Source organism: Lepisma saccharinum, chromosome 30 (genome assembly GCF_977018435.1).
Source record: "Lepisma saccharinum chromosome 30, izLepSacc3.1, whole genome shotgun sequence".
Taxonomy (NCBI): domain Eukaryota; kingdom Metazoa; phylum Arthropoda; class Insecta; order Zygentoma; family Lepismatidae; genus Lepisma; species Lepisma saccharinum.
In genome coordinates this window covers 9,813,020-9,840,136 of record NC_139258.1, presented here as the reverse complement: position 1 = coordinate 9,840,136, position 27,117 = coordinate 9,813,020, and the positions used below count along the sequence as shown (strand labels likewise).

General features: G+C 38.1%; 1 protein-coding gene across 1 annotated transcript in view; it reads left to right on the top strand.

Annotated features, from left to right (window-relative positions):
- The first annotated feature begins 19,325 nt into the window (after window positions 1-19,325).
- Window positions 19,326-27,117, top strand: part of LOC145982080 (sphingomyelin phosphodiesterase-like) — a 74,519-nt gene continuing 66,727 nt past the window's right edge. The window contains exon 1 of the mRNA XM_083115677.1: window positions 19,326-19,405. Within this exon, the coding sequence (XP_082971803.1) occupies window positions 19,336-19,405 (70 nt within the window). The 5' untranslated portion in view covers window positions 19,326-19,335. The remainder of the gene's footprint in view (window positions 19,406-27,117) is intronic.

The following is a 27,117-nucleotide window of genomic DNA, read 5'->3' as shown; positions in this document are numbered from 1 at the left end:
GAGCAAATAAGTTCACATGAAAGACTCGAAAGCATACACGTGATGCCTCTCAGGGTATGGGGTAATATCTCTCTTCCTTGTTCAAACCAAATAAAAATCAAAGTTAAGTTTGCACCAAGAAAAGGAAGTCTATTTTACTTTTTGCAAACTAAATACTTATATTTCTAACATATAATCCATGTCACTCAAAGAAATTAAACTTCTTATAATTCAACTTGATCACTATATTCCAAAAACCAAACTCGAACCTCCCAAGTCAAGACAAAAGACACTCGTAATTCCCATGGTAACAGCCCTTACAAGATAATTATATACAGGTTAGTCACTATCCTCACATTATCAGTGATAGGTAAATTACAGACATTAAGATTAAAGAACAATAAACATTTGCACAAGAGAAAAGATAATTAATAACAATAAATATTAACAATAAATATTTGTGCAATGGGAAAGGACGTGTCAATTGCCCCCTCCGAAGAAAAATCAAAATCGACGACGAACTGGAAAACTTTCAACAGTCTAGGATATTTTGGTTTCAATCTCTGGAAAACAGTTTACAATTCTTCATGTATTTAGTTCACAAGCTGGACGTTTGAAGAAAGATTCATTTTTTTGTACAGCATGGGACTTCTGATACATCATAAATAAACTATGACACTTCATACAAATAAGAAGAGCAGATCAAATAAACATTCAGCAGCCTATACAAATATGCTCTCGTTCTACAACATGTCGTAACCACAAACTCATAGAAAACGTTTCCAGTGCCAGGCCTTTCCAAAGACACCTTCCTATGGATCGTGAAGATTTCAACTTAAATCGGTTCTTCGTTTCATTTTCAGTAATTTTACTGGAATCAATCTTCTTTTTCATATCTTCTGGTGAAGGAATCCATTTCTAATGGCTAGCTTTAAATTTCCGGACCCTCATTTACTTGTCTACGGAATCATTCTGTTCTAGCTCCTGAATTTTTATACTTAACGATCTGCCTTAATTTACACATAAATTCTGATTTGTTACGAATATCAGCATAATATCTTTGTCACCAGACTGTAAAATCTCGCTTCTTGCCACCAATTCCATCCAAGACTGCTTAACATAAGGAACGTTTCTATGTCAGACGAGGGGTGAAATCCTGCACCTGGTCCAGATTATATCCGTTATCCCAACAGAAGTTCTTCGTTACTTCCACACTACGCACTTGCTCAGCGCTGGGATATGGTTCAACAATGTCTGTTTGCGCGCCATTGGTCATCATTTGAGTTCTGGAAGAATTACAGTCGTCTCTCGACGGCGATAAATGTAGTCTTGGCGAAGCAAAGCTGTTGTTGTGATATGGACTGTCGTAAGTATTACCTCTGGAAACTGGATATTCTCGCCGTGATCTAAACTGACGCTGTTGACGGTAATTATTTCCATTTCTAGGGTATGGACTCTCAGCTGGGTTACTCCTATTTTGTTGCTGAACTAAGCAAGTTCTAGACGTTCTTTGAACATCTCTGTAGTTTTGTTGAGAGCCAGTATCTCGTCTCCAAGTAGACCGCCAAGCATCTTGTTCCTCTGCTTGCTCATATCTCTTAACAAAATCCTCTAAGAGATCCACGGTGTTTGGAGCATGAGCCAAGCACAATTGCTTTACTCTAAAAGGTAGCTGTCCGATGATTAGGTTAACTACTTCCTGCTCGGTGTAATGATTACTCAGATTCCTATAGGCAGAGTACACAGGCCAAACATATTCCTCCACATTGTTATCATTCTGCTTATTGTACCGCCTAGTCCTCACAGACGCCAATTCTCTCTCTTTCGCTTCTGTTGAAGCAAAACGCTTCTTGAATTCTCTGCAAAAATCAGAGTAAGTGCGGAAATCGTTCTTATGCGAATAAAACCAGTGATAGGCCTTTCCAGTTAACAAACGTGGAATGATTTCAAGCCCTTAATGTTGAGGAATCTGTAGAATTTCAAGGTTTGTATTCAATTCTTTCAAATATATTTCAGCTGAAGTAGCGATAATATTGCCGTCGAACTTTCTCATAGAATTGATGTCTGCCATCCTAGGAGTTACCCCAGTGTGTACAATGCGTGAAGAAGGCTCTCTTCTGTTTCTTCTGCTGCGAGCAGTTGATTCACTGTCTGAGGAGCTGGATTCGTTTATCTTCTTGTACCTCTTTTTCCGTGACGTTTTTCCTTGTAGGTTTGAAGCTTCATCTGAACAGATGGGATAAAATGTCGATCTTCCAGAACCTTCATCAACACGGTGGATTTTAGGATGATCAGAGTGTCACGTGCCAGTTCCGACGACACAACGAGAAATGCAAGGAAGAAATGTTTCCCGAGAGCGACGATAGATGGCAGCACGCCATATAAAGAGGAGCAAATTGTAGAAACTAGGAGCGGAGAAGAGCGATTATATATATTATAGTAAATGAAAAATATATAAAGGAAGAGTATAAAAATTATAGAAGGAGTGAATAAAATGTTGTATATAGCAAATTAAGATAATTAAGAACATGCTCATATATGAAACAATTAGGAAAGTTATTAAGTGAGCAAATGAATTCAGAAATGTATCTCTCTTTGATTCTCTGACGAGGAGAACATCGTCAGCTTTTGTATTTGTCCGTCCCCCGGTGGCGCTGTTGTCAAATTAGACGCCCCGAAGCACTTTACGGTTGCGCTCCTTTTTAGTCGCCCTGGGCCATCGGCAGCGCTTGTTATTAGCGATCCTGGTTATTTCCCTTGGTTGTTGTTTTAGGAGGAGGCGCTATTGTCAGATTAGACGCCCCTAAAAATCCTCTATAGCTTTGGTTCAATTCTCTACAAGGAATGCAGCATAATGATTTGTCTATATTATTGAGAAGAGATATGGTAAAGAGAATATTTGCGATAAATGAGAGAAATAAGACTTTTTCCAGTGGCAAAGAAGAATAGAAGAAATAAGAATTTGCTGTGGAAAGAATAAATAGAAGAATTTATCGAGAATATAAGAATATCTCGGCGGAATATAGAAGATAATAAGAATTGCTGCTGAAATAAGAAATAAGAATTGATATGAATAGAGGAAATAAGAACAGCGATGAATAAAAGGGGATGACTATTTTTTTGTGAATAGAAGAAAGAGATTGTCATAAAAGGTAGAAGAAAGAAAAAGAAGATTATCCTTTTACCAAAGAAAAGAAGTGCCTCCCACCCCCCGTTTTGGAACTCTGACACGTTCTTTCTCATTGCACTAATATTTATTGTTATTTATTATCTTTCTCTTGTACAAATGTTTATTGTTCTTTAATCTTAATTTCTATAATTTACCTGTCACTGATAATGTCAGGATAGTGACTAACCTGTATATACTTATCTTGTTAAGAGCTGTTGCCATGGCAATTACGATTGTGTTTTGTCTTGACTTGGAAGTTCGGGCTCGGTTTTTTAATAGAGTGGATTTTACTTCTATGAGTTTGCAATGCAAGGTACCTTTATGAGGTAGACCATTGGAAAAAAATATGGCATATTGGTTCAATAAGCAAGATTGTTAACTAGATTGAATCGAGTGGTGTTTGAATTTAATTGAAGGACTTGTGTAGTAAGACTAAGTAGTGTTTAGATTATTATATATTGTGAAAGAAAAGGACAAAAGTTGATTGACAATAATCAAATCAATTACAATTTCAAACGTTCAATATCCCTTTGGATTGTATAGATATGTGCTTTAACTTTCTCATTTATTTATCATAATGGATCAAAAGGGAATTGTTGAGGGCGGACAGAGTGCGATATGTAATAATACTATAACCAGTGATAATGTGGATATAATATCATCTGATTCAAAACATGAAGAAAACGATGGAAATTATGTTATGGACACTTCACACAAAGTAAATGGGCCGAATAAAAGAAAGAACAATACAACACAAAATGAAATGGGTAACAAAAGTTCTAGGATGGAACACACTTCCAATCATGAAGACAAAATATACCAATATGACACAGGTGCCAACGAACCCTTTTTAGTGATAATAGAAAGTAGAAACCAACAGTTAGGAAATTTGCATCCAGTTAAAGTTGGATATATGTTGATGGATAATAATGTGAAAGTAAAGTATGTAGATCGAAGTGGACGAAATAGAGTTCGAGTATTATTCAACTCGTCACAAGAAGCTAATAATTTTGTGAAAAATAAAGTGTTATTAGACAAGTTAGGAGTAAATGCCAGAATTCCTAAAGCTTTAGTGGAGAAGGAAGGCCTTGAGTTTGGAATACCCACAGAGTTTGAAATGCAGTATTTGGAAAGCAGTATAGAAAGCCCAGTGCTAGTGACTAAGATGGAAAGAATGAAGAAGAAAATATGGCGGAATGATGGGTCATTTAAGCTTGAACCTACTCAAGTCTTATGTGTGAGGAAGATGCTAATCATGTTATATTTCAATGTCCACTTTATACCACTCAAAGGGAGATCTTATTCAAGAATTTAATAAAAAAAAGGAATACCTCTCCCAACTTCTTTAGCCTCTTTAATACCGTCACCAGATGTAACAAAATTGTACAATTACTATGATTCGAATTATATGCAAAAACGTTCTTGTTATCTCTTTTCACTTGTTTCTTACAACTGGTTGCTACGCAACAAAACAGTGTGCTATAACATTTCTTTCTTTTTCTTTTGTTTATGTTGCATAACACGAATGTTATGACTGTTTTCAAATTGTAAAATGTATAATCACTTCTTGTGTAAAAGAAAAAGAAACAAATGTTTTTAGTTCTTCATTAGACTGTTCTAACTGCAATTTCATTTCAGCATTAGACTGTTCTAACTGTGATTTCATAGAATTTTCTAACTGTGATTTCATTTCAGCATTAGACTGTTCTAACTGTGATTTCAAAAGTTTTTCATGATATTAATATAGAAATATGAAAATTGTAAATATTCAAAATGTGTAACTTGATATAGTCAGCAGATATAACAATTGTATTTATAATCAATTTTAGATTTTGCATGATATGATGTATATGACAACTGTATATATATTCAAAATTTGTAATTTGATGCAACAGTATCATATAAGACATATTTTTAGGACACTTGGTGTAGAGCTGGTATAACAGCTAAAACCAATAAAGTATGAATGAATGAATGAATGAATAGAGTGATCAAGTTGAATTATAAGAAGTTTAATTTCTTTGAGTGACATGGATGATATCGTCGCTTTCAAGGCAGAAGGGCGTATCTAACATTTTATAAATTTTACAGAAGCAAAAGAAGTTTTGCTTGAAAGGTTGAAGTTACTCAACTTTTATATAATTAAAAGTAGCTTGGTAATTCTTTGTACTCTTTTTCGGAAAAGTCAATTGTTGTATTTCATGTGTTTTTTACTTTTCTAATATTTATGAATTGTGAGAAAATTGATGGCAAATACACATACGCCCTTCTGCCGTGAATGAGTTTCAAATAGGAGTTCTATGTAAACTCGAGGCGTATGTTGTAAGAATTTTAATTCCAACACAGTCTACACTACAATTTTAAACAATGACACTCTTTTGTGTGTTATTACATCTCAATGTAGTTATGTGGTACATTATATTACATCAGAGATTTAAGTACTCCGGTTTAAACGTCAATATCAAAAAAGTCATCAGCAGTATCGTCAACTTTGAGATTACTAAAATATGCATGATAGTCTCTGGGGATCATTCCTATGCTACATAGATGTACCAAGTCCTTTTTCTTTTGCCTTGAAATAGGTAGAGATGATGAATACCGTGGTGACAGGTTTTGTACTGAGAGACTTCGAAGTGGGTTTTTACGTATTTGGAGCGCTAAAAATTCACCCTTTATTTTTGTTTTAAACATGATAGTGTCGTGATTGCCTTGATCAAACTTTAACCATCGAAGTTTTTGCCAAGGAACATCCTTTCCTTCATTATCTTCGGACGTCACGGGGAGATATATTTTTCTAACTTCCTCGAAATCATAAAAATTAGTTGTTTCCATTGAGTATACAGAATACCCTGTTGGTTTTCTTCTTGCAAGTTTAGCCACAAGTAGCCAATCTGATGGAGAGTAGACATCAACACTACGCTTTGAATGTTCAATTGCACTGTGCATTGAGTCAACTTCCATTTCTGTGTGATCAGGCTCCAAGAATTTGTGGTCAATGGTTTGTATGTGGGTAGTGTTCACGGCATAAAGACACATTCCAGCGAATTTCTTGTTCAAATTTTGCCCTCCGCAACAGTCAGAATACATAGTAACATGTTGCACATTTGATGGTAACTGGCGCAAGTATCTGAGAACACATGATGCCATCTCGTCTGGCCCCCTCTTTACTTTGGTTTCGTCCCAGATGTAGCAGTATCCTTCGTGGGTTGGAAGGTCATAAACAGTAAGATTGTATGCGTTAAGCTTTCTCACATAATAGAGAACTCCTGTTTTACATGATGGAGTTGTTAGGACTTCTTGTAAGTCAAACAAATAACTTTCTGACTGCTATCCGTCAGAGCATTGGCCTTGTCCAATCGCTTTTCGTCCCTGGCTTCCTCCTCCTTACGAATATGTTCGTCATAAATTAAAGAATGGTGTAGTTCCACTGTAGGCAACTGTGCAGTCAACAATGCAAAAAGGCAACCTTGCAAAAGGAAAGGGTGATAACAAACCCTTGTCTTTGTTTCTTTACTTATAATAGCATATCAACAATCAATAACAAACAGGTTCATTCAACAGAACAACCTTTGACGGCATTTACACTTAAAGAACAAAAGAACACGTCGACCTATGTGTAAGGGCGTATCATACAAAGCAGCACCTTGTGAAATGCAAAATATTCATGGCAGAAAGGCGTAAGTGTCACTTAGGCCTTTATGCCTTGAACGAAACGTTTAATTTTACATTAACGCCCATATGATTTGTGCAACTCAAGGCCAAACGAATAGCCGTACAAGTACCAACTTTTGCCACCAGGTGCAGGCCATCAAGACCTACGAGGAACTGCAGAAAAGTAATTTTCTAAAAAAATGTCACTTACGCCCTTCTGCCTTGAACGCGACGATATGTTAGGCATATAAGTATTTAGTTTGCAAAGAAGTAAAATAGACTTCATTTTTCTTAGTGCAAACTTTACTTTGATTTTTATTTGAAGAACTAACAGAGGATATTACCCCATACCTTGAGAGACATCACGCGAATGCTTTCGAGTCTTTCATGTGAACTTATTAATTGCTCTTTTAGTTAAATCATGTTCTTTTGACTAAAGAACCTGTCAACCCAATCGCCGCTACTGGTAGCGCCATATTTGCTACAACTGCCTCCTAGTGGCAAACCGTTGTAACTATGCCCTCTTGCAGTTTCCTACAAAGCGTTTGCCGTTCTATCGGCATCAGAATCACCACTATCCGTTGCATATACTCTGTTCCAGGAATCTGCGGAGCAAGGTTGCGCATAACGGTAGAGGAGGGGAGAAACCGAATAGCAGTATGCGTTGCTGTTAACGGTTGCTAGCTGGAGCCGAATAGTTTTCTTCGTGCACTCCTCTCTTACGTGTTCATTGGTCGAACCCTCTAGACTCGCTACCTGCGCAGACTTGTTTTCGTCCACTGACACACGGGAGGCCCGAGTTGGATTCCCGGTGTGGGTGATCTTGGGTAGGACCTTGTTCCCGCATAAAACGACTCTAGGGCTCACCCAGCCTAAAATCAATGGGTACCTTGGTGGGTGAAGGCAGCAAGAGCGTGGTGCTGATCACAAAGTTGAGATCGAGAATATGTGGAGCCCTACCCCCACATCCCCTGAATGTGCTTTCATGATACGGTGCTATATCAACGGGGAATTACCTTACCTTTACCTATGAATCAAGGCAACCAGATTTTGCAACACACGTTTTATATTTTCCTGAAGGAAAAACTGAACGGCAAACCGCGAACGGTACACATTTTAGTATAAAAACTGTTTCGTCATAAATACTTATGAAAATTTAATAAGTAAATTCTGTGTAAATGCGTTAGATAATATGGTTGTATTCACTGCACTCCAGCCAAGCCGTCCTTTAGAATTAGAAAAATCATTTATTGATATTTTGCCGATAAATGGATCATATTCATTACATTCTTCTTTTGAAATAACATTGATTTAGTTTATTTTACTTCGCGTTTTGTGCCTCTTGGCTAATTTGCGAAGATGGGGATGAGTGATGAAATGATGAAATTGATGAATGGACATTCACAAACAACCAAGCCCGACCAGGATTCGAACCCGGAACCCTTGGCGTCGCAGCGCCTTTTGAAATAACATTTTGTAAAAGTTTACACACACACGTGTGGTTATTCATCTTATTAATCAACACAGCTTTGAAAGTCTGTACTGAAAGCATTGACGTCTGCAGGGTTTTCTTCCAGGGAGGGACAAGCTAGGTATTTTATCCGGGGAGGGCAAACATTGTCCCCTCGAAAAATATTGCTTCAGTTTGACGTTATCATGTTCCTGTAACGCCATTATAATAATTAACATGTATTACTGTGACAAATTAAATTATATGTGTGAAAAATGCACCTTTTTTGTTAACTTTCACTTTCCACGGGGGGTGCCCCTCTTCTTGCCCCCCCCCCCTCTTCCGGACGTCCATGACTGAAAGAGCGTTCTTGCTACTTGCCCACAAACCATTCATGTACCAAAACACTCGCTCAGTGGGGGCATTAGTTCCAGGTAAACAGAGAAGAATTTTTAAAGAAAAATTGGAACATGGCACATTGTTGACATTGAAATGTGAAATAATTTCTTCCCAACAATCGCCTTTCTTCTATTTTTCAATATTTCTGGCGTTACGTACAGTGGGATCCTTGAGTATTACCGTGCAAATTGTCCATCACCATGTTCGTACACTTTATTTGACCCATTAAGAGCTACAAGAATTAAAAGAAAACTCAAAACAAGCTGTTAACAACTTCTGCACCAGCATACATAAAAATCCATCGCTTAAAAACACAATAGGATGCGAGATAAAAATTAATGAATATAGTCATGGTCAATTTGCACGGTAACACTCATGGATCCCATTGTACTAATTCGATGCAGACAAGTCAGCCACAAAAAAATGGGACATTTTGCGTCACGTTTTACGTTTTAAAGAAATCGGGACACTCAAAATAAGAAGCTTTCCAGTCACTTTGGTGTATTGTATATGTGGAAGATATTGGTGTAACATTTATCCATCACTTCCCATGCGCTATAACGATCATGGTTACAAAGTGCTTATTTATTTGGCCGAGTCTGCTGCCACGCGCGTGTCAGGAGTAAAAATATGCGTCAAATTTGCTCCTGCCACGTAATTCGTCTGCTAAAAGGATGTTTCAAATCTTAAGAACAGATGAAGACGAGAAAAATGCAAGTTTATGATTAGTGGGAATGAATGTATAGGTAATTTAGAACATTTTTCTTTAGAAAAAAATTAGCGATATTATTTTAATGCTAACGGAACCTAACCTAACTACGAGAGCATTTAGGTTTATTATTAGAATGCTAAGGGACCTAATCTTAGAACATTTATGTGAAAGTAATCGCTACAACTTCACAGTATGTGTTACAGACGTAATTGCATACATAGCATGATGAAATCACGATAAAACAAAGACGGAGTTTGCTGCCACGCGCATCTCTTTTGAGGTTCCAGCAGAAAAAGAACGTGGCAGCAGACACTACCTATTTATTTACAGGCTGTTTAGTGCCTATAAATTCAGCACTTGTTGTTGTGATATATGCGTATCGTTATTATTTAGGCGTGAAGTAGGTTGGGGGAAAATGCAGAGAAATATTCAGTGAAAGTAGCCTCAGACGGGAAAGAAGAAACGGGAAATTGATAAAGGCTTTTTGCTCTATAAAAAAGTAGTTCCCAACCAAGATTATCTCGAAGAAAGCAAGCCCCCGCAGTCGCGGGCGTAATCTCAATGATTAATTAATGAGCGACAATCTCAAGTTGCAATTAAAACCGAAACATTCGAGTGATAAAGAAATGGTCGTTGTTGCTGAAACTTCACAAACCTTCAACGCATCTTTGGGGCCTTCCTGTTTGGAAGAGCCACGTTGGTGGCTGTCTCACATTATCGTCCCGGTCGAGAGACCTGATTGGGTGCCTTTGTTGATTTAGTTTATTTTACTTTGCGTTTTGGGCCTCTTGGCTAATTTGCGAAAATAGGAATGAGTGATGAAATTAAGAAATTGATGAATGGACATTCACAAAATAGCAAGCCCGAGCGGGATTCGAACCCGGGACACTTGGGGTCGCAGCGCGATTGGTGCCTCTGTGAATGTGCCTTCATTGTTGATGCCATCGAGACAAGACGAGACTTGGCAGAATATCTCTCTCGCAGGCACGTAGCAAGGGGGAGGATTAAGGGGGCTGAAGCCCCACCCCGAAATCCTACAAATATCTAATTTAAATGTTATTTTTATTGTTAATAACAGAAACAAAGTTATAACGACAGTATAAACTGCATTACATCGATAAAAGTTTAGTGCATATTAGAGGAACCAGGTCATATTTTTATATTCTACAATTTAATCCAAAGAATAAATGGATCCACAGCTTCCAAAACTTATTCTTTGTGAGAGGTCACAGAATATAAACTTTATGAGTAAAATTTACTACTAACTATTATAAACCTTTCTTTGAATGATTGCAAACGTTAATAATAAAATACAATAACTATGATTTTCAGTACACTAACTGTACAAAAAAGAAAAATAATGGACAACAATTGTGTTGGATAATCACTGATACGGTGGATCGAGTTGCAAAATCTCTCCATTTATGTAATAATATCAATAAATTGGGATTGAAATTGGTATATTTTTAATAAGTTATAGTAGTTATTATTGTAAAATAACAATAATTATTATTGTCATTATCATTTATACTAATCAAGTTTCATTAATGGCCTGAGCACCCTCTAAATATATTTGTGGCAAAGCCTGTGCTGATAAGGGATGAAACCCCCGAAATAAAATTCTGGCTTCGGGCCTGCTGTCTCGTTTCGAATTGTAAATTCCTGTCTCGTCATCCAATCTCGATTTAAAAAAACCACCTCGTTTTGGTCTCAAGTCACGAAATATACAGGGTGTCCAAGAAGTCAACCAACCGAGACTTTGACCATACGTAACTAACTATTGTACAAAAAGCGATAGAAACATGAATCTTACACAGGGCATTAACTTTGTCTATGCGGATATTTTTGAAACATTATTGATTGATTTGCTTTATATTACTTTTGCTAATTTGCGAAGATGGGGATGAGTGATGATATGATGAAATCGTTGAATGGACACTCACAAACATCCATGCCCAGACCGGGATTCGAACCCGGGACCCCTGGCGTCGTAGCGCGATGTGCTAACCACTCCGCCACGGGGGCCGGTTTTCTAAACATTAAACAAGATAATCACGATCTTTATGAACGTTCAGTATGCGGGAAAAGTTACTAACGTCTAAAAGGTATTTGTACGAAATGAACCCAAACACGAATAAAATACTTTTGTGGAGTCATTTGCAAAAATTTTGGGTGTGTACCGATTATCTCTGTGGGTATTTATAAACAACGATGCATTTTTATGCATTTTATGCATTACAGACGGTTTGTGGGGTTAATTATAACTAAGGCTTGGAAGTTGATGAAAAATCATATTCTTTTCTGAGCCTTGAAAACAATGCTAAACCTGATATGAGTCCATTACCCTTCAGAACAAGAATATATTGTTCTTATTTTGCATTTTTCGGCCTTTTTCAGCATTTTGGTCATTTTTCAGTATATTTTGCACTTTTCATTACATTTTTCTTCAATTTTGAGGTTTATTTTCCTCTTGTTCTGTTGTCTCGTGAATTTTAAATAAATTTGCTGACATGACTTACATATTTAAGTTTCCTCACATAGTCTTTTCAGCAACTTCGCCATTAATTGAAAATACGGTCAATGGAAACGTGTTTGGCCCATTCCAAACGACATGTATCGTGTGTCCCTTCGGTCTGAAATCTTCCTAAAACTTGAAGATCGAAGTCCAGGCCCGTAGCCAGGCAGGGGCCAGGGGGGCTCAGCCCATTCTGGCAGGGCCTCCAGCCCCCCTGGCACTGCCGCCAGCCACTTGACATTAGGTAAAACTATTTTGTATTCTAATTTCTTTGAGGTGAAGAGTGAAAATGTAGACATCTTATATTACTTTGTTCACAAGATGAACGGCAGCTCTTAGATTTGTTGATTTTGTTTGTAAGCAAAAGTCTAAGGTGCGGCAAGTGTTTAGAATATTCTCTAGACTTTAGAAAGTTCTTTCATAGGGAAGCTTCTTAACCTGTAACTTCCCTACCTTGTTGCAGCCTCTCGTTTGACAAATATCTGGGGCTTTAACGTCATCACCCACATTCCTTCCACAGCTGCGTCAAATGCCAACAGATCCAAAGTTTTGGGAACGAAGAGGAGTTTCATTGCTTCGGCCGGGGCACGGTAGGCACTATGATTGATGTGAATATTGTACAGTCAACGGCAAATTGTCCACCGCAATTTTCATTACTTTTTTATTTTACATCCTGTGTTGTTTTAAGGAATGAAACTATGTTGGTTCGAAGCAGGCATAGTTCTCTGCTTATTGACGTCTTGATTTCAATTCATTGTCATCCACATTGCGTAATTCAGACCGAATGAAAATGATGGAGGACAATTCGTCTACTGTTTCTTTCGCCGTTGGGTGTACATTTCTACTTGTATGCCATAAATACCTGTATCATCAAAAATAGTATAGAGTGTGTATTAAGGAATGGCGTCAGTGGCAGTCAATCAACACTTCAATAGATGGTTTTAGAAGATATAGAAAAACTGTAGTATTTGCATGATATTTCTAAATCTTATGTTTTATAATAACATAATGTCCTCCATTTACCTTCATTTAATACTGTTAAACTTTTGAAAACTGGACTTGGTTTACAAAGACCCCACATAGCCTGTGAGCCACCTCAATGGAGATCATTTCTAGCTCGGGCCTGTCCAAGTCACAATGATGGAAAATTAGGGATTTGTTAAGATTACGTGTGAAGGCAGGCGACAACACACTAAAGGATAATATCCAAACCTGCAGGAAGAACGCATCTTACTTCAGTCTCCAATACGAAATGATAAAAACTTCTAGTGAGTTAAAAAAATGTGGCCGAGATAAAGAGTGGCGTGCCCAGGATTTTCGGAAGGGAGACGGATTACGCATACTATTTTTGGTAGTCATCTTTTCCTGTCTTTGAAGTTGTTTTTTTTTTAAGAAATACTGGGTCAAATGGGGTTATGACCCCACCAACCCTCCCTTGGGCACGTCACTGGAGATGAATGAGTAAGCATTTGATCATATTGGGAGACGAAACATTAGGTGTGTTGGGAACGGAAGGGTTTCGCGATCCAGCTGTATTCTAGAAGACAGACTTCCTTTGTTTCGTGCCGATATATGACAAGACTGCGGAATCTGTGACAGACAATTTTTAACACTTGCCAGTGCTTAGTCCTGAATATGAACAATTTGGTGGGTTTCGGCTTTGATAAGAGCTGCAAACGTGGGAGGACAAGACACATTAGTGGTGTTCAGGCTCGAATCGGAGAGAAATATTCGAGAACTGTCTGCGTCCAGTTCGCAGCTCGCGTTGTCGAGTGGGTTGTCCATCCCGTGCCTGTGTAACAGCTTCGTAAAAACACTCAAACACACCATAGATGTTTTGATGCCTGATGACAAGAAATGGACAAACATACTGAGATGGTTCCGGCACATAATGTTACTGCTTGGAAACAGAGGAGTCGAGTGGTTAGAGGATAGTTGCTCCCCATTTCTTTTTGCCTCCACAATATGGCCTCAGCCTTGTCTACCAAGAGAAAGTAAGGAATTCCTGGATACATGCCTGATCCCATTATTGCATGCTATTTTAGGGTTACGTTATATGTGACCGATCTTCCAGTCTTGTAGGAAATATTATCCCTTTGCACCCAACCTTTTTTCTCACCGTTCTGCCAAGTGCCAACTGATGGACACTAGAAATCACTTTATCTTCATCAGTTAACATATTCCCAAGAGCATCTTGTTTTCAACAGAGATCCATGGACCCTCCTCTTGAACTTCGATTCTCTAGTTTTATTCCCGCACTGAACTTGACCAATGTAATGTAGGTCTCAAAATTATCTAACAGAAAAAGTTAAACTGAAGCTCGCCGAGATCTTATTGTGGTCACTCTTTGATTACTGTGATGTAGTTTATGGTCCTGGGGTCTCAGTCAGAGATAAAAGGAAAATTCAGGTGATGCAAAATTCTTGTATACGGTTTGCATTGAACATAAGAAAATATGAACATATCCTGCCTCATTTGAACACAAAGAAAATATTAACAATGGACAGAAGAAGGCATCTGCACTGCACTATATCACCTTCATAAACAAAATTTTGAAAGTAAGTAAACCAGATTATCTATTTAGAAAACTTAAAGTAGGCACTCAAATACACTCACACTTCACGCGAGGGCATAACAAACTTTTTACATGTCATTACAGTACCGCCTCCTTCAAATCATCATTCTCGGTAAATGCAGTTTCAACCTGGAATAAATTGCCCATAACAATAACTAACCAATCAACACTGCATGCTCTTAAATCCACAGCAAAGGACTATCTACTATGTAAACAGTTTGAATCTAGAAGCACACACCAATAAAAATACATCCCACAATTTATTAATGTCAATGTAAGAATTTGATATTACTTCATGTCAAATATTTCTATTCTTGCACCATCAAACATTAACAAATATGCATTTATGTGTACATGTGTGTGTGCCTATATATGTATATACTTAAAATTGTATTTAGAATTTAGTTTTATGTATTTTTTGTGTATACATATACTCATTAATTGTATCTTTACAGTTCTTATTTGATTTCAAATTGTCCATGCGTTTTTTCATCTTTCTTACTTATTTACTATTATTATTTTTTTTTTTGTTTTCTTTTCTTTTTTTCTTATTGGATATATATACCGTTTGTAACTGTAGACTGTATTCTGACAAGGGTTAGGTGGGAGAACAGCGTACGCTGAACCTCGCCCGCTCAATAAAGATATATAATTATTATTATTATTATATTATTATTATAATGTTAATTACTTCTGCTAACAGCTTGTCACGCCTTCTCATTATGCAACACCAGCCAATGCCATTATTCCATATTGCAAGTAATTGTGTTGTGTTACAAAATCATAACTGTGATTGAATCGTTTATTTCAGAAATCCCATATGACCACTTATGGCGAAAACGATATTTGTAGTTTCATATAGCCCTTGCAGAAATCGGTCATGTAACCGCGTACCTAACACGGTATAGCAAGGGCTATATGAAACTGTACAAATATTGTTTTCGCCACAAGTGGTCGATATGGGGTTTCTGAAATAAACGATTCAATTAGAGTTGGCAAAAATCATTATGTATTAAACAGTATTTTAATCAAGAACAATAAATATGTTTTAAGCATGTGTTAAGTAATGTTATTTCCTAAGAAGAATGGTTGACAAGAAATAAGTCAATCACCATATGAAGGATTCTGTTTCTAGTTATTTCGTAAACCTGAAGTATCTTGTTAAAATCGTTATTTGAAAATCTATCATGTAATCTATTCATAATACATCCAATTGTGTCAGTGGGTAGGTCGACAGTAATACTTTATGATTACAATTCTCAAATATTAATATGGATAGTAACAGGTAGATTACAAGTGACTATTTCAGAACCATTCTTCACTATCCGAAAATAAATCCTGGCCACGCCCCTATTTTCCCAGCATGCAGGTCAAGTAGCTTACAAGATGGCGTTGGAAAAAGATGCTGTACTATAGACCTAATCGGTTTTCATAACAGCTGAAACGTGAATCTAACATATTGCCAATCTGGATTGCTGACTCTCTTAAACAACAATTGATCTGTCAATTACACCCGAACTATCTTCATTTCCTGATATTGTTAAGTGCAACGGTATTGATAAAAGATGCTAACATTTGACACTTATCGCTGGCAACTTTGATCTTGACACTAGAAAGTATTCATTACAAGGTTGATCGCCAAGGACTTGTTTTGGGGACTTCAGCACTAAGTTGGCACTAGATAGGGTAACTGATATAGCAGTTTCGGAAACTCAGAAAGTGAACTTGAGCTTAGTTTATGGAGTCACCGTCAATATATCAGGGGCGTTCTGGCTTAGGAAGTGGGGTACCAGTATGTGGGTGAGGTCCCGACTCAAATGCAATATTAACTATCAGTGAACGAACATCAACGCATCTTGAGATGCAGTTTCAGTATCAATGTGGGAGGATGTATTTTTAGCGCTATATTATTATTATTTCAGAAAATGTATTATGAATTTTCGGTAGTTATATGCTATTATTCCACTCTGCAGAATTTAGTTCTGGTAAACAACCATTTAATTGTCGCCTATTTAAAGAAAGGTTTTGTTGCCAGAACCATTTTCTGGTTTCCAAACAAACTATTGCCTGTGTGTATGGTTTACCAATCAGTTAATATACAGGGTAATTCAAAATGAATGGTGCAACTTTACACAGTTATTATGACGTTACTATTTATGATAGAAAATCAGACAAGGCATCAATATAGAGAAGAACTCTAGAAGTTTTACTCACATGACTCACATTATAAAGATTCAACAAGAGTACCACGTGTAACGCGGAAAAGGTCCAAACGATAATCAGGTACTTGCTACTATAGTAAGTCGTTGTCAACGGTTTCGAAGGCACTAACAATTCGCAGTTGTAACTTTGGGAAATCTTTCTGATTGGTGAAAGACAGCATTACTACCGAAAAGAATGAGGAAATGTCTTTGCACCATTGTGATTGAATCAGTTCTTGATAGCTTCAACACACAATACGCCTTCTACTGGCGTTAGCCATTTTGCGACACTGGCGATCCTGGTGGAGCATCGGCTAAGCAGAATAAGCCCGTTAAGTGGGAATAAAACTTGTAGAGTTTTTCTTTATATTGATGCCTAGTCTGATTTTCTATCATAAATAGTAACGCCATAATAACTGTGTAAAGTTGAACCATTCATTTTGAATTACCCTGTATGTTTAGCCACCTCAGTAGCCGAGAGGATTGAGTGGTTCCTGTTAGAGAAGGTTCCGGGTTGGCGTCTTATCCAGGACACGGAATTCCGTTGAGATTTCGTGTCCCCATTTATCCTCGTTGTTACACCTGTCTAGGGGTTGGGTGGTTAAGTTGCTATTGAACATTTGTGTCCAAACAGCAGTAGCGGCGATTAGGTGCCAAAACTTGGCGTGGGGAGGGGGGCAAGGTCTCGAAACTGGAGGGTAAGGCCAGTTGGTAGATTGCGCAGGAAAAAGTGGCAACAAGTGGGGGGCGACTGCCACCCACGCTCTCCCACTGCTACACAGTATACATACAGACACATATCCAAATTTGAAACATGAAGGGGTGCACTGGCGTACGCATAGGAAGGGCTGATGGGGCTAAAACTGGGGGGGGGGGGGCAAAGGGAGTTTACTTTCTCTTGGTCGATAAGGTTTAGCATAGTGAGGGAGCAAAAGTGGCAAAAAGTGAGGGGGGGCTTCCCCCTCGCCCAGCCCCCTCCGAATTTTTAAGGAAAAATCAACATTTTCAAATAAAAGCAGGGTAAAATTCGGGAGAAGGTAAATGCAAACCTTCGCTTGTCATTTTTGAGACAAGAAAGTTCTAAAGATATGAAATATCTTATTGTGTATACCGTCCCCTAGAAAGCAATACTGTCCACCTTTACAATTTCAGTCCCTCCGGAAAAAAAATCTTGTGTGCGCCAGTAAAGGGGTAAGTGAGTGTTCGCCACTGTCGCTTCGATTAAACTAACAGATTCGAATGCGATAAAATTGCAAAAACAAAATCAAATTCCAATATATTTTTACATTTTGTTTGCGAATTTCTGGACAATAGTTGTACATTCAGGGGAATAAAAACTCAAGGCAGGTTCGAAAACTTCTATGGTACACACTAGAGTCCTGCTATGGGTGTTTTTTGCTCGACCGGCAAATAGTTCGCACGGACGACGCTAGATAGCGTTAGGAACTGACAGCTCTTCGGTCACCATGACGTCACGAGCGAATTTCGCTCGAACAGGCAAAACGATCAGCATACGCTCGAAACCCAGTAGTTCACGTGTAACCATAATTTTTCTGTAGTATTGGCTCTTCAAACATGGATCGTGAAGTGAAAGACGCAGTGAAATTGAAACTGAAGTGAACATAGTAATCATTTTCATGTTAAAATGTAATTTAGTCCAGCTTTACAACACAGCAATGTATGAAAATGAATAGATGATTATGGGCTGAAACTACCAGGACGGATTTTTACGTATATATTTGTACGATTAGTCTATTGTCCCATTAAAAAGATATTTGATATTCTATACAGCGTGTAACAACAGTCCGGGAACACTTTAAAGAAATTATTGTAGCCAAACGAGTAGCATTACAAAGTAACAAAGTACATCACTTGAAAGAGTAAAGTTGTAAGTTTTTTCAACAACACTCACTTTACAAACACTCTATGTGGGAACCATGTGTGACCCGATCAATGTCGACGATATAATCAAACTCTTCATACACACGGCCCAACATGTCTTCCGAGACTGTGGCTGTTACTTGTTCAGTTCTCCTTTTGAGCTCCACAACTTCACGTGGAAGAGGAGTGACATATACATGGTCCTTTACATAACCTCATAAAAAAAAATCATCCGTTGCACTCTTTGTTTTGTCAAATTCTGGCACGCAGAAAGCCTTCTCAGCTCCAGAAAGCGCCATCTTGATTATGACACCACCTAGCGACAATATATGGAACTACACGTAACACCTGCAATAAGAAAAAAACTTACAACTTTACTCTTTGAAATGATGTACTTTGTTATTTTGTAATGCTACTCGTTTGGCAATTTTTTTAAAAGTGTTATCGGACTTTTGTTACACGCTGTATATTCGAGCGAATTACGCTCGAACGTGGGAGATTCGATTGAGTATTTTCGAGCGAAAGTGGTCAATTGCAGTACTCCAGTACACACACAAGAGATTAGGAAAGGAACTTTTTTTTCTCAATAATTTCGTAAAAAGGAGGGAAATTTTCGTTTATGTAATTGCGAGTGATAGTATTCTTAAGCATCGGCCTCCGTAAACAGTCGATTGCATACGCAAATGAGCCAATCCACAAACAAACCTCTCAAGCTGAGTGACGGGCGATTGCGTTATCAGGGGCCAAGCGCGCGATCAGGTGTATAAGAACGCGCGCCAGTGTCCGAGCGGAAACTACCGAAGATGGCCGCAAGGGGGATCCTCGTCGCGCTGTTCCTGGCGATCGTCGCCGGCGTCCACTGCTTTCCCGCAGGTGAGTCTCGCGCCCCCGGTGTATCCGGAAAGGGAATTGGGTGACTGGATTACGATAAGGTGCCCCGGGGGGTAAGGTGTCTGATTATGTATCCGATTACGTGCTCGGGGAGCCTCTGGGGTCCCCTCAGCACGGTATCCTGCGGAGAAAAGGTGTCGAGGAATGGTGCTAACCACGCAATCCCCTAGTACACATCATTGTCATAGCAGGATTTCCCCCAGTACCCAAGTTAGAAGAAAGTGCATTGATTGGTTAATTTGGTTTATTTTAATGTGGTTTTCTGTCAGTTTAGGCTAATTTATTTATTTATTAATACCTTCAACAGAGGTACAGAAGGCATACATAATAATAATAACAATAATGAATAGTAATTACAAAATTACAGAATTACAATACAACTTCAATTACGATAGATACATATGCAATCTATTCACAAATTGTATTCATTACAGAAGTATAGACATACAGGACAGTTTATAATTAAAAAATAATAATAATAATAATATAATCTTGAGTATAAATACAGTTATTATGTATTAACTATTGCATATTCGTACTTTCAGAATTGACTCTAATGTTTTCTTGTAAGTCAAGAATGGCATTGAAAAATCTATGGAATGATTACTAATCATAATTTCATTATACATGTCACAAATTCTATTAATCGGGCAGCTCTTAAATGTTTGGGTTTTTGCAATTTTAGGGATGAAAATCTTTCTACAACCTAAATTATTCTTCCTTATATTAAACTGAAGTTGTTCAAGATATAAACTATTATCTAATATGGCGTTTACTGTTTTGTATAGGAACAATTGATCTAACAATTTTCGCCTATTGCTAAGAGTTTCGATATTGAATTCCAGAAGGAGGTCTCTGTAGTGCGTTGTCATCTGTGGTGGTCTATTATATTTTTTAAAATATAAATATCTTAGAAACATTTTTAAAATCCTTTCGAGATTATTTTCATAAGATTTATAAAGAGGGTACCATATAATAGACGCATACTCAAGTTTACTTCTCACTATAATTTTATATATGGTTTTAATACAGTCAATATCTCTAAAGTTCTTCGTAATTCTTATAACAAAACCTAGCGTTTTGTACGCGTTTTTAATCGCTAAGACGAGGATGAGACATGGGCGTCGAACAGGTCGGTGGACCCTCTGGAAATTAACATTGTTCATTTAAATATACAAAAACGTCGAAAGTGTGTTACTCTTATTGTTAAGAAAAGAAATAATGTGCATTTAGTTAGTATTGGAAGAAAATAATCAAAGTAAAAATGCATTGGATGGAAAACATTTAGTGATGAATACAGTAACAAGGTTGTATTCTACCATTTCATCCAAAGAACAAATGGTTCTACAGTTTTCGAAACTCTAAGAATTACAGTTTTAGGTGAGAGGTCACACAAGGCACTTTATGAAAAAAGATCGCCCTTACATTTAAAGCCTTTTCTTGAACGAAACGTGCAAAAGTTAAATCAAAATGCATTTCAGATACTACCTGCATAAAATGCAAAAAAAATAATGGAAAATAGTTGTGCATGTATTCACTCGTTTGTTGGATCGAGTCTCCCCATTTATATAATAATAATAATGATAATAATAATAATAATACTAATAATTATTATTATTTCGAATAAAATTTATTTTGTTAGTTTATAATATTTATTATTGTAATAACATTTATAACCGTGGTAATAATAGTTTTTTTTTCTACTATTCAACTTTTATCATTCCCCCCCCCCCTGTAAAAATTTCTGGCGACGCCCATGATGAGAGATGATATGATGAAATTGATAAATAGTTACTCACAAGGAGGCCCAAGTCGGGATTCGAACCTAGGACCCCTAGTGTCTTAGCGCGCTGTGCTAAACACTGCGTCACGGAGGTTGGCAAAAACTGAATTTGTACTGGTGCGAGGTAACGCGGTTCTGTGCGATCTGGAGAGTTTGCGCACCTCACATCACATTTCCCCACTCCATTGTCTGCGGCGACGGTCGTTCGCAGTGTTGCAACCTGGAGGGAGAGGAATTGTCTAAGAATTTTCAACGAAATTTGAATGTGAAAGACATGAATTAGTATCCCCTCACCTACGCTACCTATTGATTACGCCAAATTCTAAATACATTTTGATGTTTTCCCTTTAAACCTTAAATGAATTAAGTTATATTAGGGATATTTCTTACCAGCATAAGAAATGTATGAAATAAAACGATAGAAAAATGAAAAATATATAAACGATAGAACTGAGCTCACCTTCTAAATGTTTTCCAGTTCTCCTTCTTCAGCTTCACTCTCCCACTCATCCGAGTCTGTGTGTACCGATGAATCTGTGTCCGTGTCTGAATCGGCTTCACCAAGTCTAATTATCAGTTCATCTACACGCTCGTCCATAAGTCCAGCTCTTTCAAAGTAAGAATCTTCAATTTTTTTCACGTGTTCACAACATTTAATCCATTTCTGTACAGAATATTCACTAAATAATTTTCCCAGCAAATCTTTCTTTGCGTCCAGTGAATCCGAAATTAATTCCCTTGCCTTACCCTTGATTCCCCCCCCCCCACAAGTTCAATGGGATTTAAGTCTGCGTGGTAAGGCGGAAGTCGTATTATGGTGTGCCCCGCGTTTCTAAATTTCGTGTCAATCGCATACTGTTTCACATAAGGTACACTTTGAATTTTTAAGTACGAGCCACTGTACCATGAAAATCGTCATATTTGTTTTAGCTTAATTTTGCTGAGTTGGCACCACTGGTACTCTCAACGCCAGACCAGTGAGTAGAAGAGTGGTGGGGAGGATGACGTAATAGGAAGTGCTCCGCAGCGATCTGCGCATATCGGGACTTAACTTGTCAGGCTATAACGAGGCCCTGGCGTCTCGACCCACAACCAGCCGGTACAATCCTCTGTGTGGTTATTTTCGTGCGATTGCGTCTTAAGGAAAGAGAGCATAGCAGGCCCGTAGCTACAATTGGTCTTCAGAGGGACTCACGGGTTATCAGGGGCGCTTTGTAAATCAAGTCCAATTTTCAAAAGTTTAACAATATTAAATGATGGTAAATTAGGTGTGTAGGGTCATTAAGTTACATGAATTTTAGAAATATCATCCAAATACTACACTGTTTTCTATATCTTTTGAAACATCGTTTTCTTCTAAGTGTTAATTGCTACTCACATCTTCCCTCACTCAGGGGCACCGACTTGTCAAAATTATTGGGGGGGGGGCTCTGATCACTAAAATAAATTAATGAATGACTCACTCCCACCTTTTTTTAAGTTTTGGCCTCAGTGTTCGGAATCTCGTAAAAGCCAATGAATTCCTCAAAAATATCAAAATTTTCATTCACAGTTCGAATGCAGAATGTCAATTGCTCACGGATGGATATGTCACAAGTTTCGTCAACCATAATAGCAAAATATCTGCTACCACGGAGCGCAAAACAGATCTCCCTAATATATCAACGATCTCGTTCTGAATGTCACGTGAGAGCCATTTGTAGCCCGAACGTCCCATCCACTACCCTAATTCATGCACATCGTCTTTTGATACTCATTTTAGTAAAAATGTTAACAATATTCATAATTATATACTTAGTATATAGTGATAAGTCATGCGTCTTGCTGTCTCTGGTCATAGCCCCCCAAAGTTGATGGTCTAGAACATTTTAAATGTGTATTTAAAGTTAAGTTCATGTGGCACAATTCAAAGTAAACTTTACAAGAGAAACAAAACAATACATTAGATCCTCTTAAGCAAATTATATGGGGGCTCTGCCCCACATCGTTAACATTGGGGAGACTCGAGCCCCCCCCCAGCCCCATGGAGTTGGCGGCTATGCCCTCACTACACATCCCAAGGTACTTTTGATGATACAGACATTTATATGACACAAGAAAAAATTTACAATATTCAATCATAGTGCCTACAATACATTCCACCCCCGGCGGAAGCAATGAACCTCCCCTTCGTTTCCAAGTCATGGTAGCTGTTGACCTTTGACGCAGATGCGGAGGGAATTTGCATGATGACATCAAAGTCACAAATTTGTCTAAAGGGGAGGTCGCAACAGGGGCAGCGAAGGTACAGATAAAGAAGCTGCCCTGTGAAAGAACCTTCTACAGTCTAGAGAAGACAATCTTCAAAATACTTTGCCGCTACTTAGACTACTTCTTATAAATAAGATGAACAAATGTATTAGCTGTTGTTCATGTTCGTGAATTTAACCTTCACGAAAGTTGTGAGCAAAATAATATCTGCTGTCTACATTTTTACTCTTGACTGCAAACAAATTACAGAAAATAGTTTTGCCTAATATCAAGGGGCTGAAGGCGGTGCCGGGGGGGCTGACGGCAGTTGCATGGGGGGCTCAGCCCCCCTGGCCTCTGCCTGGCTACGGGCCGTGAGAGTGGACTAATTTTACTATGTTGAGGACCCCTTCCCCCCCCCTTTTGAAACTGTTCCTGGATCCGCCACTGTTAAAAGCCCTGGCCACAAAGGGCTGTCTCTCCATGGAGTTTCGTTCAGTTGAGGAATGTAACTTATGCGCTACGTACATTCAGGGAATGCAGTTTTTTCGGTGACCCTGCAGTCTTTGTTATCCTGCAAACCTTGCATTTTTTTTTCTGTTTATCTTGACATTAGCCTCCTTGTGTAAAAACTTTCTTTGCAAATAAATGTTAATGGCTTTATCTAAGGGAAGGTAGATAGTGCATATATTTTGCTGCATTTCTCGTATAGTTGTCCTGCCGTTCCATGTATAATAACAACAACAATAATAAATTACTATTGAGCTTTGGGGGTTCAATAGATAGGAAAAGTCGAGTTCCATTAATCAAAGTTTATTTTAAGCCGCCTTCCTAGCGGATTGGTTAGCACAGAGGCTGCGACTCTGGACTTGGGTGTTTTATGTGTGAGGGTCCGTTCATCAATTTCATCATGTCATCACTCATCCTCATCTTCGCAATTAGCCAAAAGTGGCACAAAAGCGACTTAAAATAACCAATCAATCAGTAATGATAATCTCAGATAAAGGTTGACTTTGTTTTTAATCCCACTTTATGCACAGAAAGGCTAATCGGGACTGGACTTTCACCGGGTATAGAATCCTGGAACACAAGGCGACGACGCTACCACTGCGCCACCTGGGACGTCCTTATGGATCCCATTAGTTTACTGTTTCACTTTTATTTTTAGCATGTCCATTTGGTGTTGAATTTGTAGATCATTCGTGACACTTGATTTTTTTTGTTTTTTAATATTGGATTTAGGAATATTACAAAATTTAAAATTTTGGGGATTTACTTTGTTCTTATACATAACACCCCATACAGCACACATATATCCAGGAGACGTCATCTGGATATCCATAGGATGTCCCGGAATGTCCATTAGACATCCAGAATAGACGTGTTTTGGACATTCTGTAAATCAGTTTTGGATGTGTTTTCGACATTCTGAATATGTTTCGGATATTCTGTGGATCATTTTTGAACACGTTTTGGACATCCTGTGGATCATTTTTGGATGTGTTTTGAACATTATATGGATGACTTTTGGACATGAGTTCACGCGATATCCAGAACGGGACATCCATAGGACGTCTTATGGGCATCCACAATATCCATGGATCTGAATTGGACATTGTGGGCGTCCCTTGGACATGTGTGCTGTATGGGACAATACACATTTCAATCACTCCCCCCTGAGATTTCTCGAAAGAGTTAATGTAGCGGTAATTCGAATGGTGAAATTCTAGAGATATTTTATAACAAAAGTATTGCTTTCTGTGACTTACAGGCCGTAAGTTACAGCAACTATTATTACTATTGTTATTATTATATTATTACTATTATTTGAAGAAGGTTTACATTTAAGCTTACAGTATATTTTACATTGAATATCCAACTATAAAAAGCAGCTTTCTGTCCTACACGAATTAATGGCTACAGCCGGATTGCGCACACTTTTCCGGTTTTATCAGTGGTATCTGATAAGCCGTTGACAGGCTGTCACAATGTAAAGGATTGCGCACAAAAAAATGGGGCGATGTTGTCAGATGTAAAATGTTCTCAAGCCGTTCTCACTTCTGTTTATTTTGCTTGTGTGTGTGTGTGTGTGGACTTACGCGTGTTTTTGCAGTCATTAACCTAACCTAACCTAACCTAACTTTTGAGTTTGAGTAAATTGGTATGATTTACTATTTTATTTCTAATTTCTCTCTCTCTTATCTAAAGAAAAAAACAGTTTTGCGCACAGACTTTAAAGCTATCAAAGTGGCAACGTTCGATCAAAATCTGTGCGCAAAACAGTGCAGTGAGATTTGTGTGCAATTCTGGATCTAAAGTGTGCGCAATTAGGTTGCGGCGGAATTAATGTTAAGTATACAGTTATGTAGTCCTCCTCCGTGGCGGTGCGGTCTAAGGCACCTTGCTTTGGATCGCGTGGGTTCGTTCACGGGTTGTCTCCGGGTAGGTAAGCCAGGGTCCAATATTGGACTGTAGCGCTATTGGATTATTTCTAATTATTTATTTATTTACTCAGAGTTTCAGATACAGTCTTATTTGGCCATTTTATACTGAAACAACATAAAGTAGTAACACAAAATAACAAAATGGAAAAACAATAACAAGATGGGATAGATTTACATGTTCTTGGTCAGTAATATACAAAATTTACGTTCTGGAAGGAAAATATCTACATTCAGGGGAAGTTTGTTGTCGATCTCTGGGAGCCTGTAAAACAAGGAGAGTTGTAGAAGGGATAGCCTAGTGGTTGGGTTGTGGAAGAGTTGCAGGTTGCGCGTTTGCTTTTGGGGTACCCTAAGTGTGAATTCACTGATTAGGAGATCTGTTCTGATTTTGCCATTTATTATCTTGTATAAAAACTTCATGTCAGCTAGATCACGACGAAAGGATGGAGTGTGGATATTCAGAGCAGCCAAGGTGTCTGATTTGGATACATGTCGAAAGGAAGGTATTCTATGGCGAACAATTGCAAGAAAGAAACTGACAACAGAATCTATTCTGGTGAGGTTGGTTTTTGAGGCCATTGCCCAAATTGGGGAACAGTATTCAAGGATGGGCGAGATGAAAGATTTAAAGAATAAAGCAAGAGATGATGGGTTTTGAATTTCGCTAAATCTGTATAGAAGACCGGAAACTAAAAATGTATGTAATTTTAGAAAGCATAAGTAGTAGTAGTAATGTAATTATAGTAATAATACAAATTTTTGTGACTCTGCCCACCTGAGAAAAATCCTGCGGGCGCCCTTGATTTCAATGCTTAATGTTCATTCAGTGTCCAAAGCGCATAGAACCCGGGACCCTTTGATTACAAGGCGACGACGTTACCACTACGTCATCGTGGAGGCCCGCTCTGAGATAAAGGTGTCGGCAAGGATAGCATGTTAGATAGCTGCAAAACACACACTGCATAGAAGGTTCATTTGACACGCACATGTGTGAACAGCGTCCTTTCAGACACGTAATTGTTGTAGGTGCGTGAACGAGGAAGTGGATTGAAGGGCGATGCAGATATGGTTGGCCCTGCCCTTAATGGGCGCCATTGACAAATATTTCTCGTCGCCTTATCTCAGTCGGCAACCCTTTCACTTATCGTGTCTAAGGAAGACGAAGAATCTAGGACAATTGTGACGAAACCAAAATTACGGACAATTGGCATGATTTTGACGGTGAAGGTCATTTTACA